At 45.1% G+C, this 17,746-nt stretch overlaps 1 protein-coding gene across 1 annotated transcript in view; it reads left to right on the top strand.

The window, feature by feature from the left end:
- ADGRG4 (adhesion G protein-coupled receptor G4) overlaps positions 1-16,628 on the top strand; it is an 87,023-nt gene extending 70,395 nt beyond the window's left edge. The window contains 6 exon segments of the mRNA XM_021685017.1: positions 381-649; positions 3,877-3,955; positions 6,411-6,691; positions 11,596-11,697; positions 13,833-14,000; positions 16,444-16,628. Of these exon segments, the coding sequence (XP_021540692.1) occupies positions 381-649; positions 3,877-3,955; positions 6,411-6,691; positions 11,596-11,697; positions 13,833-14,000; positions 16,444-16,628 (1,084 nt within the window).
- Positions 16,629-17,746: the final 1,118 nt, after the last annotated feature.

The following is a 17,746-nucleotide window of genomic DNA, read 5'->3' as shown; positions in this document are numbered from 1 at the left end:
GAAGGCAGGCATGACCTGACCCAGGTGTCCCTGAGCAAGTTAATTTTAATAGGCACTTCTTTTCTTTGATTTTTTAAAAAAGATTTATTTATTTATTTTAAATAGAGAGAGAGTTGGGGGAGTTGTGTGAGTTGGGGGAGGGGCAGCAGGAGAATCTCAAGCAGACTCCCTGCTGCATGCAGAGCCCGATGCGGGGCTCGATCTCACGACCCCGAGATCATGACCTCAGCCGAAATCCACAGTTGGCTGCTTAACCTTAACGACTGAGCCACCCAGGTGCCACTTCTTTTATTCTTACACTTATTAGGCAGATAAGGTGTGGCATTGCTTGATGAAAACCAGAGACCCTACCTAACTAAACACTGTGCGTTTTCTTTTAGCAAACTTCGAAAAGATCATCCTTCCAAAATCCTGATCAATCTGTGCACAGCACTACTGATGTTAAACCTGACGTTTCTGGTCAATTCCTGGTCCTCGTCATTTCAGAAAGCAGGACTGTGTGTCACAGCGGCGGCGGCCCTTCATTACTTCCTGCTCGTCTCTTTGACTTGGATGGGCCTGGAGGGGGTCCACGTGTATTTGTCTCTCGTCAGAGTCTTCAACATATATGTCCCTAACTATATGCTTAAATTTTGTCTAGTTGGTTGGGGTAAGGATATCTGCTTGTCCTTGATGTCTCTGTTTTAAGCCTGTGTGTATTTCAAATTCCGGCTTCACGAGACACATTATTCAGGACCAAATTCTGTTATTATCAACAGTAAGGATGCTGCATACTTATTCAGCACTCACAATATCTCTATGAGAAAGATTTCATCATTATTCCCATTTAATGGTAAGGACACTGAGGCACAGAGAGATGAGGTAATTTGCTGCAGTGTACACAGCTAGTATGTGGCAGAGCTGGGATTTGAACCAGAGATTTGGCTCCATAGTTTGGACATGCAACTTCTACGATGTAGTCATATTGTTGAAGGGACAGGGAAAGGACTTGCGGTGTGTGGAGGGGTGCTGGGTCAGACCCGCCCTGATTCCCACCACACCTCATGGCGGTCATTGTCACTGCTCCCCGATGGAAGAAACCAGGAATGGAACCCAGCACAAAAATCTCCTAATTTAAATGTTATTTCATTGGGTTGTTGTCCTGTATTTCTGACACGGTCAGCGCAGCTCCTCCCCCCTCCCTTTGACTATTCAAAACACATTTTGAGTTCAGAGAATGTGTTGGAGACACAGGAGACGTGTATGAAGTGGGATGCAGAGGATCCATGTGAGGCTAGCTTTTTATCTGCTGCCTTTGTAAAGACAATAGCTTCCCAATTAGGTCCTCATCCTTTTAATGAGTTCATTAACATAGCACATGCTTTCACTGGATACAGAGTCAGTGCTATTATCCATGCTAATGTGGGGAGCAGAGACAGGCAAATACTAAGCAGAGCATAAGCTAAGATTGTTTTAGTACACTTGGCAATCCATCAGAAACATGGAGCCCAAAGCAGTCAGTACACGCCCTCACCTTAAGTCAACCGGGAGATTGAAAAACGTTGTGGAAGAGGCTTCATGAATAATCTCCAAAGCAGATAACCCACATATGGCTAACTGTAAAGGGGCTGGAAATCACGCTTGGTCTTGGCTTTCCTTCCCCCCTGTCATCTCTCATCCTCAGCTTCCTTCTCAGACCCCTCCTCCTTCACTCACTCCTTAAGTAACAGTGTTCCCGGGGCTCTTCTCTCTTGGATCTTCTCATTCCACACACACTTGCCGGGGTGCAAGGAGCGGCAGCGAAGGCTAAGACTTGGTACTTGGAGGTGGGATAAACTTAGGGAGTGTCAAAGACACACCCGAGCCAAGGCCAAGGCCTGACTGGCTTGACCTGTCCAGGTGCAACAAGCTGTCGCAGATTCGGCTAATTGCTTACATAGACGGCAAAGGGAAGAGTAGCTAAAGGCTCCAGCTCCCAAGTCCTCGTCCCACACACTATAAAAGAAAGACACCAAAAAAAAAAAAGGGGGGAACGGATAGCTGCCACACGAGTTGAGGGATTCCCTGTCGCTGAAGAGCTGGTCCTAAGTGGAGCTATGCACTTTTATACTCTGCCGCTCTGTGCTGAGGGGGCAGGGTGCAAAGCCCCACACCTTCCCCGAACCTGGGAGGGACGAGAAACTGCCTCACGAAAGGCTCCTGGAGGAGATGGAGAGACGAGTAGGGGACGGCCTCAGAGCCCCTCCTCACACGCCTGCGGGCTCCTCCAGCTCGTGCGGGCTCACGGGGCATTCTGCCCAAGCTCAGGTCAGCTGCTGGTCCAGCCTCTGCCTGCAAGGTCACCAGGGAGCCACCTCAGAGCTGTCCTGCTAAGGGGACTTTTGGAGCATTTAAATATTAAACAAAAGCAATCAATGGCAAAGAAAACAAACATTAACATCCGTTTATGTTTGAAGTTCTGTCTTCCTAATGCCAAACCAACCTGTTGAAGAAGTTTTACTCCTGTACTTAAATCCCTGTCCAAGGCAGTAGATTGGTCCACATTTTTTTTTAATAATCAGTAGGGATTTTTTGGTTTATTAATCGATAATTTTTTTAATTTGTTGATTACCAAAGGGTAAACACAGCTTGGGGACCGCCTCACAACTTCCACTGTAGATGGGAGGCCCCCTTCCATCTCTCCTTTCTGGCCTCCAACAGGTTAAAAAAAAACTTTTTTAATCGAAGTCTAGTTCACACTCAATGTTACATTAGTTTCAGGTGTACAACATAGTGATTGGACAAGTCTATACCTTATGCTGTGCTCCCCTCAAGGGTGTCTGCCCTCTGTCCCCATACAGCACCGTTACAATACCATTCTCGACGTTCCCTATGCTGTGCCTTTCAGCCCCGTGACTTCCTCATTCCATAACTGGAAGCCTGCACCTCCCACTCCCCTTCACCCATGTTGCCCTTCTCCCATCCTCTCCCCCCTGGCAACCGTTAGTTTGTTCTTATGTATTTATGGGACTGTCCTGGGTTTTTTTTTTTAAACAGGTATTTTTGTAAATATCTACATCATGCTAGGCACTGTGCTAAGTGTGTGATATACAGATCGAACGGGACTGTCCTGTTTCTCACAGAACAGGACAGTGGAGGGTACTTTTCAAGATGCTTGGCACTCTGGGATTTAGAACAGTCTTGCAAAGCATCTTAGGAAACCCCTAAAACGTGTGCAGGTGTAATGCTCTTAGTTTAGGAGAAATACATTGTTAGAAATAAAGAAATCATTTAAGTTTTACAAATGTACATGAAATTGGATTTTTAAATCCTGTGTCTACACGCACATCACGTTTGACCACTTTGACCGAACTGATTGCTTTATTATAGTCTGGCTGAATTGGGTGGTCGTTAACTGGTCGATCTAGTCAAAACGTCAAACTAGTAACGAGTGTGGAAACAGCCCCCCTGTCAGAAAGCACTGAAGGCTGCAGCTGATTGCCTGTGCCCTTCCTCCAAGGTGACCTAGACAAAAAGGTCCTGGGAACTAAGGGGCTCTATTGAAAAGGAGAAAAAGATTGGCAGCCCATCATCTGGGAAGAAATGCTTGATGCGAACCTGTGTTCCGATGAACTAGATACTTCGATTGCCAAGTTGATTTTTTGGCACTTGAGCTATTTTTAATAACCAGTGGGTGTTGTATTGGAGTCTTTGGCATGCTGTTTAGTTTAGCAGATTGGAGCACTCCTAGAAATGTTTAACTTGGAAAAATTCACAAACATTTTGCAAACAATGGTATTTTGATGCCCGCACATCTGTGGCTCATTTAAAGTGTCTTGGTGGATCAGGGCCCACAGTCAATGATCAGGACTTCTCCCACTTCCTAATGGGATGCCTTTGGCTTGCTTCCCCCTCTAGGAATCCCAGGGATCATGGTGGCAATCACACTCAGCGTGAAAAAAGATCTGTATGGAACTCTGAGCTCAGCGACCCCATTGTAAGTACCAGCATCTCTGCTTCTCAGGTGGTGATGTTCTTGACCATCAGGGTCTGGGGGGTGGGGCGGGGTTCCTGACCTGCAGTCTGGTCTTGACGCTGGCTCAGGGGGGTACTCAGCCTCAGCCTTTTTTGGCCTAAACACAGTCACAGGCGCACTCATATAATTAGGTGCCTGGGCTCTGTGTGACCTTGGGCAACTTACTTTACCTCTTCCTTCCTTCCGTTTCCTCCACTGGAAAATGGGGACAGTAATGTTTGCTGTCAATATAGTGTGCAAATTAATATGACGTCACGTATATAAAGTGCTCAGCATGTGGCCTGTTCCACACGTTCTACCTAACAGGCAGCAATTGTGGTTAGAAAGCTCACGGAACCCAGAAGGAGTTGTAGTGAGCCCTGTAAGGAAATATAGAGATGGTTGGAAGACATTTTCCACCATCAACAACGGTCTCCCCTGAAAGACTCCATTGCCTTCCTTTGTAAATTGGCTCAGCTTTGTTGTCCTGTTGTTTTCTTCTCTTCTTTTTCTGTTCTTTTTAAAAATTTTTATTTTATTTTTATTTGAGTACAGTTGACACACAATGTTACATTAGCTTCAGGTGCACAACTTAGTGATTGGACAAGTTTATACATTATGCCGTGCTCACCATCTTTTGTTTTCTTCTTGACGTATAAATCCATCTCTGCGGTTCTCTCATCCACAGCCACAAAAGAGTCACCATTTACCTCTCCAAAACCTTCTTTTATAGGTGCATAGCTAGTTACAATGTAGTCCTTTAGACAGCGTACTTTCCTTTCATGCTTCTGATTGTTTTTTACTTACCTAGATCCGTTCTCTTTATTGTTGCCTCTCAAGCTGGGTTGTTGTTTTTTTTTTTTTAGTACAGATTTCCTCTCCCACTGGACTGGAATCAAATGTAGGAGGTCTTGCCCCCCAGACTCAGCCATCTTTTGTGTTCAGATGACAGTTTCTAGAGGGTCAAAATTATATTGTCCTTTCCAGCAAGGTGCCTTCTAATTATATAACTTCTTGTTATCCTTTCTTTCTCTCCCTTTTCTCTTCCCTTCCTTCTCATCTCTCCCTCTGTCCTTGCTCCTCGCCTGTTCTGTGGCTTAGAGGGCCCCCAGTGTCTATCTATTGGTGATTCTTCTTCAAAGATCAAAAGCAAAAGCAAAACCAGAACAAAACCAACTCCACTCCTCCTGAAAAGAGCCCTTTCATATGTGAATTGGTTAGTAAGAAGCAGAGTGCTCTAAGAGCTTTTTTTTTTTATATAATTATATTTTGAAGAAGTAATACATGCACGTGGTATAAAATTCAAACGCACAAAAGGGTAGAGGATGAAAAGTAAGCCCCGCTCCCAGCCCCCAGCCACGCTGTCTCTCTTCCTTGATGCAACTCCTATTACCAACAATCAGATCTGTATAGATATTCTCTTGTACACTCTGTTACCCAAATGGTAGATATACGCTGTTTGGTACTTAACAATGTCTTAGAGATGATTCTGCATCCAAACATATAACGCTGCCCCTTTTAAAATGTCTTCTATAGCCTCCTTTAAGGCTGAAGATGATATCCAGGGAACCCTAGGTATTAGACTTTATTAGGGAAATTCAATGCTTTTTTCCCTCACTCCCTCCCAACGTGCACACAAACACACACAAACTCACACACATGAAAGTATCCACACCAACATGAACAATACGATGGCAAGGGATTTTCCTGGTTCTGGAAAAGAGGTCTCAGCTAAGTTGACACACAGTTAAATTAGTAAGCTTGTCCATGTTCACAACTCAGAGGTAATGCCTCTAGTATTGGGAAATGTTATTAGATGAAGTATCTGTTCATATGAATCATCACATATTTCTTATTCAACAGAAACAGTAGAGCCATTAAGAGTCCAGTGGCCAGTGTTGCCTTTTGTCGTCCAAACCTGAGGCTGTGGAGGGAGGTTTAAAATATATATCATTAACATTGATGATCTCTTCATTGTTTGATGTAGCATTCAGGAAAGCCAGTCATTGCTCATGTCCTTTTACTGTGATATTTATCATGCAAAGCAGAATTCATCCTGCAAACAAAAGCTCAGGTGTAAGGTGGTGGGGCGGGGTGGGGGGAGAGCCACATTGGAGGAAAATACATCATTTGTTTTTCTGCTGTTGAGGAACAGAAGAGCCTCCTAGGGAAGTGGACTGAGAAGTGTCTGCATATCCTCCAGGATTTCTGGCTCTGGAAAGAACCCTGGACTGGGGCTCAGGAGATTGGGGTTCAAGCCCCACTCTGCCCCCAGTGAGCATGAGTGAAGGTCATCTGGTCAAGGCAGTTCCTCTCTCTGGGTGCAGATGCTCTCAGGTGAACTAAAACTGATGAGGTGACCTTCAGAGTCTCACTGAAAAATACACGTTTGAGTTTCTCTACCTCACAATGGCCTTCTCCTCTTTGTCTCTTACAGTTGTTGGATTAAAGATGATTCTATCTTTTACACCTCAGTTGTGGCTTATTTTTGCCTCATATTTCTAATGAATCTCTCCATGTTCTGCACTGTTCTCGTTCAACTGAATTCTATTAACTCCCAAAGCCGGAAGCCTCAGCGGAGGATGACCCTGCATGATCTCAAAGGCACAATGAGCCTGACATTCTTACTTGGCCTCACCTGGGGGTTTGCTTTTTTTGCCTGGGGACCTGTGAGGATCTTGTTCTTATATCTTTTTGCCATTTTCAACACGTTGCAAGGTAACTTCTGCTTCTTTGTACTTTCTGGGGCTAGCCAGACCTCCACCAAAGCTTTGCTGCTTTGGAAAATAATCTCACATTTTGGGGATTGAGAGGAGGAAAAGATACTCCAAGAGGCCTTTGCTATCAGTGAATTGACAGGCAGCCATGGGAAACATTACCCAGATGTTAGGACTTCATTAAATGAGCTCACTCTAACTTGGGGATATAGAGAAAAGCCCAGAGAGCTAACTCAACTCCAGCTAGTTGGCAATGTTTATATTAAACACTGACTGGTGATACTTTCTACAGCATTCACTGCATCACCACAGCGTGCTCGTAAGTGTACGAATTCGCACTCACGTTGACATTCTGAAGTGCGCAATCCCGTTGGAAACAATAATTACTGGACAGTAGATGCATTAAACTTTTGACCCCCTAGACTCTGGCTACATCAGAGATCCAAATATTGTGGGAAGGAGCCAGACTAGGAAATTAGAGAGTCATAAAGGAATGAAGATGAAGAGCAAAGAGCAGTGGGCCAAGGCAAGAGGCCAAGGTTCTAGTCTGGTTTTGCTCCAAATCGACTTTGGAAAAGTCACTAAAATGGTTGAATTAGATGATCATAAGCTCATGTCTCTATAGCTCTTTAATTTCATTCCCATTTTCTGGTGAAAGGAGGAAATGATAGTGACATGGTAGGTGATTGCATGGTAGGCCAAAGATGTCACAAGAAGTAAAAGCGAGAGGTCTGGTTAATATACCTCTAATTGTCGATGTTCATTTTAACCTGACTTTGCCTATTACAAATCCTCAGAGGAAGAGGCATGCAGAATGATTTCCTGGGAGTCTCGGACTCTGCCCCATGTTCTACTTGTCCTCAAATTTGGCCCAGTTCAGTTGAGCTACTGGGGCAGCTGTGAGGAGCTTGGACAGTGCATTGAATTAGGGTTTCCCTTAGTGCTCCAAACTATTTATCCACTCAATAAACCCCTTTACCAGACTCCAGTCCACTGGTGGTCCGTGAGATGCTCCAGCAAGAGAAGAGTTCTATGGTCAAAAAAGTTCGGGAAATGCAGCAAACTATATTCCCCCATTCTTAAAATGGCACCATATATATTATCATGGTAAAAGCTCTGAGAAATTTTGCTGGGGGAAAAAAAAAAAAAACACCTTTAAAATTTTGTTTTAACCTAGCATTTAAAAAACCTCAGAGCACTTTGTCGTGTGGTTATTAACCCCTGTGGAATCTTGGGAAATATGAATTGGTATGTAGTTATTCTCTGCCAGGCATTTGCAGGGTGCTGCAGGGTGATGGGGGAGCATTCTAGAATAAGGCACCATTTTTGCTCTCATGTCTTTCAATTCAAGAAACCATCTCATTTTTGAGCAATGAAGTGTATCAGCTGAAATTTCTGTCCCACCAGATTCTTCCAAGCATGTTCTGATTGGAATGTAAAAAGACACAAAATGCCTGGGTGTAGAATGTGTGCAGGAGTCGATTAGGAACCAGATACCCGGGCAGATTTCTTCCTCAGCAGTAAGTCCATTCACTAATTCTGAGGAGGAACACACTCACCCTATGGAAAGAGGGGCTGATGGGGAAGCTGACAAAAGAACAAGAAAGCAAAGCAGTTTAGAGCTTACAAATGGAGGAGGGGTGTCTTCAAAGCAGCAAGTGCATTCCTACGGTGGAAAGGGAAAGTGGTTTCTAAGCAGGAAGCCTCTGTGGCTTAGAAGCAGAATCCAGCGGGGGATCTCCTGAGGACTAAGCCCAAAGTCCCATAGATCCAGCATCGACAGAGCCAAGCTGTCTCTGTCTGTCAGATACGCTTTATGTCAACCAAGCACCAAATCTTTCTAGTTCCTAGTCCTGCTTTACAGGATAGAATGTGCCATCTTACAGAGAGGGGGTTTGCAGAGCCCTGAGTTTCAAACTCAAGTTACACACACACACACACACACACACACACACACACACACGTGTGCGCGTGCGCGCACCCAGAGCGAGAATGCAATGAAACAAGTGAACAAATTAGCCATTTAAGACAGATGGCAAGTTTGTAATTCTGGCTGAAGGGGGTTGCCCTGTGGTCCGGTGTGAAAAAATGCTGTGCCTGATGAGCCATTTCTGAAGGAGGGATGCACAAGTAAAAATGCAGGTGACAAAAACCTGACATCTTCCCTCATGCCTGTGTTCTAGTGAGTAAGCAGATCAATCTGTTATTGGAAAGAAAAGGGAAGGCTGACAGGCAGAGAGGGAGAGCGGGCAGGCAGCTCATTGGAATTCACATAATAACCTTTAAGTCTGAGAACAAACTAAACTCCATGCAGGAAATCAGAACGATAATAGGTGCTTGTTGTCCCCGTTGCCCCTTGCTTCTGCTGCTCGGAAAGAGTGAGCGCTGCTCGATTCATCACCACAGTTGTTTGGTGACACGGAGATAAAGCCCTCAGGGGAGTGAGTGACACATGTCATTCCGTTTAGCCTCCAGACTGCTGCCTCCCACCTGGAATCAGAGAGTCTCAGGGCTGAGGCTGGGGACCCGAGCTCTTCCCAATCCAACTTCCCATGGAGTGACAGAAAGTCACTACCTGAAACTTTCCAGAGACAGAGAGCTCACCGTTCCATAACGCAGAGCATTCAATTTCTCTTTGTCTGATGGAAATATATTTGACATTTAACACTGTGTAAATTTAAGGGGTACAGCATGTTGATTTGATACACCGATATGTTGTAATATAATTACCACTGTAGCTTCTAATTGGCTCCGCATCTTATCCGGGTCACTCTTTTCTGAGGGTAGAATGTATAGTGCAGTGGTTAAGACCTTGGGCTCTGCAGCCAGACTGTCTGCATTTGGTCTTGACACTGCCACCTCAATATTAGCCCTGTGACTCAGTCAGACGTACTAGACTTCTTGGACTCTGAGGTCTCTCAGCTATAAAAATGATGCTCATAGCACAATGCCTATGATATAATCATTACTTAGTAAACCCTAGCTGCGATGTGTTACCATGTGGTGGTTCTGTGGCTTCCTCTGATTGCTCCTGGTTCTAACCTGGCCACCACACAGAACAAGCCCAATTTGTCCTCTTCATGACAGCCCTTTCAGATCTGTAACTATAGCTACCATCTCTCCCCACCCTATGTTCCCACTCCGAGTCTTCTCTATTCTTGAATACTTCCATTTGTCATCATCGTTTCAAAATGAAGCCTCCCAAACTGAATATGGCGCTGGTAGGAGAAAGGACCAAACTGGGGCAGGATGGCAGGAGACTCTTAACCCACCTCAACCAACATTCTTGACTTCCACTAATGCCCTAGCTGAAGTGAGCTTTGGGGGCATTTACTACTGTCTCGTGCTCAACTTGCAATGAGTTAAGACCACTCCGACCCATTACTAATTATTTACTTCAGCACAACTGGCCAGTGAGGAGGCAAGCTGAACCTGGTATAGAGAACAAAGGGTTGCAAACTGCTCTTGGGCAAAAAAAAAAAAGGCCCAAGAAGATAATATGAAGGCTGCAGAAAACTGTGAGAGTTTGTGTATCAAGTGCCTTGGAGTTCAAGTCAACAAACATCTGTTGGGCTACCACACATAGTACCGGAGGCAAAGGGAGAAGTGATAATGAGGATGAAAAGACTTTACAGCTGGGTGCAGAGATGGGCAATACATGGAGACTGTGGCCACATATAGCAAGTCATATAAGAAACAGAGTGCTATGGGAGCTCAGAAGTGGGAAAGATGAGTTTCAGTTTGAGGCACCTGGAAAGGTTTTGTTAATGTTTATTTCTGCCAATCCCACCCCCAAGCTTTAGGAGATCCAATTTGCCCTCCAGAGCATTTGCCATAAGGAAAATCTCAAGTCCTACTTTTTTCTCCCAAGGAGATATTTTAGAGGATGCGGATGAGAAATGGCCAACGCTGCTGGTGGATGCCCTCAGTCCCGCTCTATCCCACTTTCAGGACAAAATCAGGGCTGGCAGTGGAAAATGAGGGCACCAAATTTGTGATTTCCACACAGTGTAATTGTGCCAAAGAGCATGTCTATTAGTTATTTATTGCTGTGCAACAAATTACTCCCAAAGTTTAGCAGCCTAAAGCGATAGCACTTATCATTGTACCTAGTTACTGAGGGTTGGGAATTCAGGCACAGCTTAGCTTGGTGGTTCTGGCTCAGGGACTCTTTTTTTTTTTTTTTTTAAGTGGGCTCCATGCTAGGGCCCAATACAGGGCTTGATCTGAGCTGAGATCAAGAGTTAGATACTTAACCGACTGAGCCACCCAGGAAGCCCCGGCTCAGGGACTCTGATGAAGTTGCAATCAAGCTGTCAGCCAAGGCTTTAGTCATGTGGAGACTTGACTAGCTCCAGAGAATCTGCTTCCAGGAAGCTTCACTCACATGGCTAGGGACTGGAAGCCTTACTTCCTCACCGTGTGGGCCTCTCCACAGGGCTACAAGGTGTCCTCAAGCTATATAACACTTGGATTCCTTTGGAGGGAGTAATCAGAGATAGAGAGAAGCCACAATGTCTTTTATAAGCCATTCTTGGAAATGACATGACATCACTTCTGCCATATTCTATTGGTGGGTGTGGGAAGAGATGACACAGGATACACATCCCAGGATATAGGGATCATTGAGAGCCATCTCGGAGGCGGACTACCATTGAAGGGCTGCTCTCTCAAGCTCTAGGATAGACAGCAGCCCCGGGGGAAAACTGTGGTTGATATGAAGTCTTGATACAGACCTTCTTACCATCACTGCCTCTGACAGGGAAGCTAGAAAGATGAGCTCAGCAAGCCATAATGGCCCTGAGGTTATTTAGGAGGAGTGTCTATGGTGATTAGAGTAGATCTGGGTCTGGGTGTTGGTGACCGCTGGCGAAAGAAGCTGAAACAGACCTTCTTTTGACTTAGGATTCCTCATTTTCGTGTTTTACTGCTTGATGAAGGAGAGTGTGCGGGAGCAGTGGCAGATACACCTCTGTTGTGGGTGGTTACGACTGGATAACTCTTCCGGTAAGATGCCAGTTTGCGTAAGGTTTTGAATTTTACAGGTTTCGCACAACTGATCTGATTAACTTGTCTCCTGACTTGAGTTCATAGAGCATCCACATCAAAGTGGAGGCTGTTTCTATGTCATGAAAATGATTTATACTTTTGTGCTGAGATGAATGCAGTCAAGTGAAGAATGTGACTTGGGCCATATTTTAACTTAGGGAAACTTCTCTTTTGGCCCAGATTCTTGGATTGCTTGTCCTTGCTGTCACCTCAATCTCAACTCAATTCAAAAGAATATTGATTGAGTGCCCTACTGTGTTTCAGGCCCTGGGTCACAGGGGCTTTCTGGCCTGTAGCCAACAGTGGGTTGAGTGGATGTGGGAAGCAAGGAGAGAGAGTGGAGGTAGGAAGAAGCCTAGCTGGACGGAGCGATGGCCCATCCTATACAGTGGAAGATGAGATAGACCCTGATGTTGTCTCTGAGAATATCTCCAGTCCAGGCAAATTGATTTTCTTTTTTCTTTCTTTTTTTATTATGTTATGTTAATCACCATACATTACATCATTAGTTTTTGATGTAGTGTTCCACGATTCATTATTTGCGTACAACACCCAGTGCTCCATGCAGAATGTGCCCTCTTCAACACCCACCACCAGGCTAACCCATCCTCCCACCCCCTTCCCCTCCAGAACCCTCAGTTTGTTTTTCAGAGTCCATCGTCTCTCATGGTTCATCTCCCCCTCCGATTTCCTCCCCTTCATTCTTCCCCTCCTGCTACCTTCTTCTTCTTTTTTTTTAACATACAATGTACTATTTGTTTCAGAGGTACAGGTCTGTGATTCATCAATCACACAATTCACAGCGCTCACCATAGCACACACCCTCCCCAACGTCCATCACCCAACCTCCCCATCCCTCCCACCTCCCCACCACTCCAGCAACCCTCAGTTTGTTTCCTGAGATTAAGAATTCCTCATATCAGGGGCGCCTGGGTGGCTCAGTCGTTAAGCGTCTGCCTTCGGCTCAGGTCATGATCCCAGGGTCCTGGGATCGAGCCCCGCATCAGGCTCTCTGCTCGGCGGGAAGCCTGCTTCACCCTCTTCCATTCCCCCCTGCTTGTGTTCCCTCTCTCGCTGTCTCTCTCTCTGTCAAAAAATAAAATAAAAAATCTTTAAAAAAAAAAAAAAAAAGAATTCCTCATATCAGTGAGGTCATATGATACATGTCTTTCTTTGATTGACTTATTTCACTCAACATAATACCCTCCAGTTCCATCCACGTCGTTGCAAATGACAAGATCTCATTCCTTTTGATGGCTGCATAATATTCCATTGTATATATATACCACATCTTCTTTATCCATTCATCTGTCGATGGACATCTTGGCTCTTTCCATAGTTTGGCTATTGTGGACATTGCTGCTATAAACATCGGGGTGCATGTACCCCTTCGGATCCCTACATTTGTATCTTTGGGGTAAATACCCAGTAGTGCTATTGTTGGATCATATGGTATCTTTGCAAATTGATTTTCTATGTATCAAAGTCTCTTCCATCCAATTCAGACAGCTTCTTTCAGCCTTAATGCAAAGCCCAGTCTGTTTCTTTTAGGGAAGGCAAGTGCTTGAACTTGAAGATTTTATAAGTAGCACAGAGAACTTCCTCCTTTATGCTGGGCATGTCAGTAACCCACTGGTCTCTGTGCCAAGCTCTAAGGAAAGCAGGCATCCTTGGTAAATGGATTAGCTCTGCCTGTATCACACATTACAGTATAAATTTTACTTTTCACAACATAGAGAAGCTGACTCCTTGAGGTACCTAGAGCAGATGCTCTGTGCATTGAGCTTTATATATTTTTTTAAGATTTTATTTTATTTATTCATGAGAGACAGAGAGAGAGAGAGAGGCAGAGGCAGAGGGAGAAGCAGGCTCCCCGCGGAGCAGAGAGCCCGATGCGGGGCTTGATCCCAGGACCCCGGGATCATGACCTGAGCCGAAAGCAGCCGCTTAACCGACTGAGCCACCCAGGTGCCCCTGAGCTTTATATTTTTAACAAGGTTATCGAGGTACAATTTACACATCATGCAATTCGCCTGTGTTAAGTGTAGAATTTGATGCGTTTTATGGTTTTAACTTTTCTGGTGTCATTTCAGATGGGGACAGCAGGTATGGGCTACATGTTGGGTATAAACAAGAGAGACTGAAGAAAACCTTCCAGGACAAATTGTTGACACCATCCCTCAAGTCGACTGCCACGAGTTCTACCTTCAAATCTTCAGGCTCTGCACAATGCACTCTTTCAGAAATCAGCTTCTCAAATGGTGAGAGAAAATCTATGCTGTCTACCCTTACATTCCAGAAACATTGAGTTAATGTGAGGCCACATACGTGGTCTTGGGAGATACTACCTCCTCAAAACTGAAAACACGTGTGCACGTATATACTTGGGCTCATTCCTGGCTGAGAAAGTGCATATAGAAGCACCTAGTGAACTTAGTAAGTGCAAACCTGGTGGGTTATTCAACTAAGATGGGAGGGAAGAGACTAGAGGTCAAAACAAATTCATGTGTAATTCAAAACAACGGTCAGAGACTGTGAAAGCCAGAAGGAACCTTAGACGATGTCCAGTGTGATCCCCTCATTTTCCAGATGAGGAACCTTAAGCAGGGAAAGGAAAGGGGTCTTATGGACACTCACTCACCGTCAGCAGCAGAACTGGGGCCAGAACTCAGGTGGCCTGGCTCGCACGCCACCAAGAACACCCACTGAGCTGCACGACACTCTTAGTTGCTCAACTTCTTCCATAGAAAGCTAAATTTCTAGGTACAGAGATAGTTGTTGAGGTGGAGGTGGGTATTGGGAGGGAAAATGTAAGGAAAGGATTGATCTTTTTTTAAAAGATTTTATTTATTTATTTGACAGAGAGAGACACAGCGAGAGAGGGAACACAAGCAGGGGGAGTGGGAGAGGGAGAAGCAGGCTTCCCGCCGAGCAGGGAGCCCGATGTGGGGCTCCATCCCAGGACTCCGGGATCATGACCTGAGCCAAAGGCAGACACTTAAGGACCGAGCCACCCGGGCGCCCCAGGAAAGGATTGATCTGAAGGCCCAAAGTGAAGGGAAAAGCAAAGGGAACAAGAACTTGGGAATTCAAGCTGATGTTGTGATGCCTCTGTGTTGTGTACTTCCAGCTGGACAATGGTGCAGTGACCTTTGGTTGCCTTTCTTAAGGACCAAAGTCGATTCCAGTTCACACATACAGAACAGCTTTGGCGGCCCGGCTGTAGTCATTCTCACACCTTCTCAGGGCTGGTGGTGGGACTGCCACTTGTATTTTTCATTATGTTGGCTTCACACAGCAGTTCTATTTCCAAGGTCTGTGGCCAATCTGGAATCAGCATGGTGGGTAAAAAAAATAAATAGAGGCACCAAGGGGCACCTGGCCGGCTTGGTTGGTAGAGCATGCGACTCTTGATCGCGGGGTCATGAGTTCAAGCCCCACGTTGGTTGTAGAGATGACTAAAAAGATTAAAAAAAATAATAAAATCTTAAAAAAAAAAAAAGACAAAGGCACCAAACTTGGAGTCAGAAGGCTTTGGTTCAAGTCCCAGCTCTGTCACTAACTCTGTGACCTTGGGCACATCTCTCCCCTACTCAGAGCTACATTCTCTCCACCTTCAACATGAGGAGGCTAGGATGGGTGGATAATCTCCAAAGTGCCTACCAGCTTCTGGACTGTGTGGGGCAACATTGTTTCCCAGTTTAGGCTGGTTAACTAGTGTACAGTCTCAGTCTCCTTCTCTGTATGGGAAAGTTGATGCATATGGAAAGACATTTTCCGTGCCCACAAGTGTCCATCACTCTGGCCAGCTAACTTGCAGATACGTTCTGGTGCTCATATGGAGGCACTGGGGAGCCATAGCATATAATAGAGGGCAGGAGTTGTGGAAGCTGCTTAGTAGATAATAGTTGAGGCTGATAGGGAAATATCATTTTTGCAAAAGGGTTAATTGGTATTGGCTCTCCTGCTGTCCCTGGGGGATATAGTTTCATTAGCAAATATATGGCTCGAATGTACGTGTCTTTCTTTGGCGGGGGGTGGGTGGTAGCCCACCGTGCCTAGGATTTTAGGGTTGTTTTTAATACCATGCCCAGGATTTTAGTGTTGTTGTACCAAGCGATAGATCCGGAGAGCCGAGGGGCCTGGGGTTGTGACCGTGACTCAGCTGGTAGGGCAGGTAGTGTAGCCTCTTGGGCCACAGGTTCCAAATCTGCAGTCTGGATGTGGCCCTCAGAAAATCAGAGCTAGCCGCTTAATTTCCATTAGCACGGAGTGAAGCCGAGCCTTCTGTACCACTGGGCGCTCTCAGGCTTGACAAACGGCCAAGGCTTCCGAGCAAGAATATCAGATTCACAGGGGCTGTAGATATGTGTGTGTTACCAGTTTGTGTTGTCCCTTCCTGAAAGCCTTCAAGGTTTGTCCAGGAATATCCTCCCCTAGGTTAAGGTTACTATGAATAATACAGCCCGTTATTCACAATGTGGGAAGAACATATGCACTTGTAATAGCCCAAACAGTGCTGTTGGGATGAATGAATTTACCCTGGATCTGTATAAACTATCCAAGGAAAGCCCCACCACATTTACTTCCTTTCTAATTCCTCTACTCGCTCCTTCGTGTGGTAAAAAAAATGTCTGATGCTTCTACTATCTGCGAAGTCCCCGATGCCATGGCTGAAAAATGTTCTTTTTTTCTTTAACGCAGGTGACTTTGATGAAGATCCCTACTGTTTCTCTCCCTTGAGTTGTGAAGTTGTGCCTAATTATGTGGGAAGAATATTACCTGTGGAAGTCAAAATGAGTTCCACTCACAAAGATTTCTCGACTAATTCCCAGCAGAGATACCCACCTCCCCCCAGCCCCAGATTAGGGAAAATGTTGGGTTTGTGAAGCCATCTGCTCCGACTTTTATTCTAAATATTATTTTGGAAGGAGCAGAATGAAATAGCATTTAGTGGATATTAAAGTCAGAATAATTCTCCTATTCATTGTTATAGTTGTTTCTTTCTTTTTCTAGGTAAGATTTGAGCCTATAGTTAGGGTATATTCGGGGACACATGTCTACAGCACTGGAGATTTTGTTTCAGAAACTCTAAGTGTCCTATCCTGAAAGAAAAGAATCAAGATCAGGGTTCTTACTGCACTGGGAATGAAATAATTTCAGGTGGCCAAGGTTTTTGGATATCCAGTTGGCTTGACACCCACAGGGGAAGTAGGAAGAGTCACAAGGTCATACCTTTTGGGAAAAAATATCCTGCTGGCCTGTCATGACAAAGCATCTGAAATCCCCATTATTCAAGTCACTCTTTGATTGAATCCCTTTGTTGACATGTAAACATGTTTTGTGAAGAGGGTGGCTCATTAATCCAGAGACACCAGTGAACTCCTTAGTGGGGATGGATTTCTCAGCCAAGACAGCCCCTGAGGGGACAGTAAGCAGGGTTCTGAGGAATATAACGAGCAGTTGCTGCTTGAGGCTGGTGGTTCTCTCTATTATGGAGGAAGGGACAAGTCAGGGTGAGCGGGAGAGTGCTGGGATAGAGGTGAAGAAGAGTCACCCAGAGGCAACAGTGAGCGCGGAGGATGAATTCTGCCCGCTTTTTGCTCTGTAGCTAAGCTCGATGCTGTGTGGCCTTCTTTTTTTTTTTTTTTTTTAATTTTACTATGTTATGTTAGTCACCATACAATACATCATTAGTTTTTGATGTGGTGATCCACGATCCATTGTTTTCGTATACCACCCAGTGCTCCATGCAGTACGTGCCCTCCTCAATACCCATCACCAGGCTAACCCATCCCCCCTCCCCCCTCTCCTCTAAAACCCTGTTTGTTTCTCAGAGTCCATAGTCTCTCATGGTTCATCTCTCCCTCCGATTTCCTCCCCTTCATTTTTCCCTTCCTTCTCCTAATGTCCTCCATGCTATTCCTCATGTTCCACAAATAAGTGAAACCATATGATAATTGACTTTCTCTGCTTCACTTATTTCATTTAACGTAATCTCCTCCGG

Source organism: Neomonachus schauinslandi, chromosome X (genome assembly GCF_002201575.2).
Source record: "Neomonachus schauinslandi chromosome X, ASM220157v2, whole genome shotgun sequence".
Taxonomy (NCBI): domain Eukaryota; kingdom Metazoa; phylum Chordata; class Mammalia; order Carnivora; family Phocidae; genus Neomonachus; species Neomonachus schauinslandi.
Note: the sequence above shows the minus strand (reverse complement) of the source record. Positions and strands in the feature narration are given on the sequence as shown.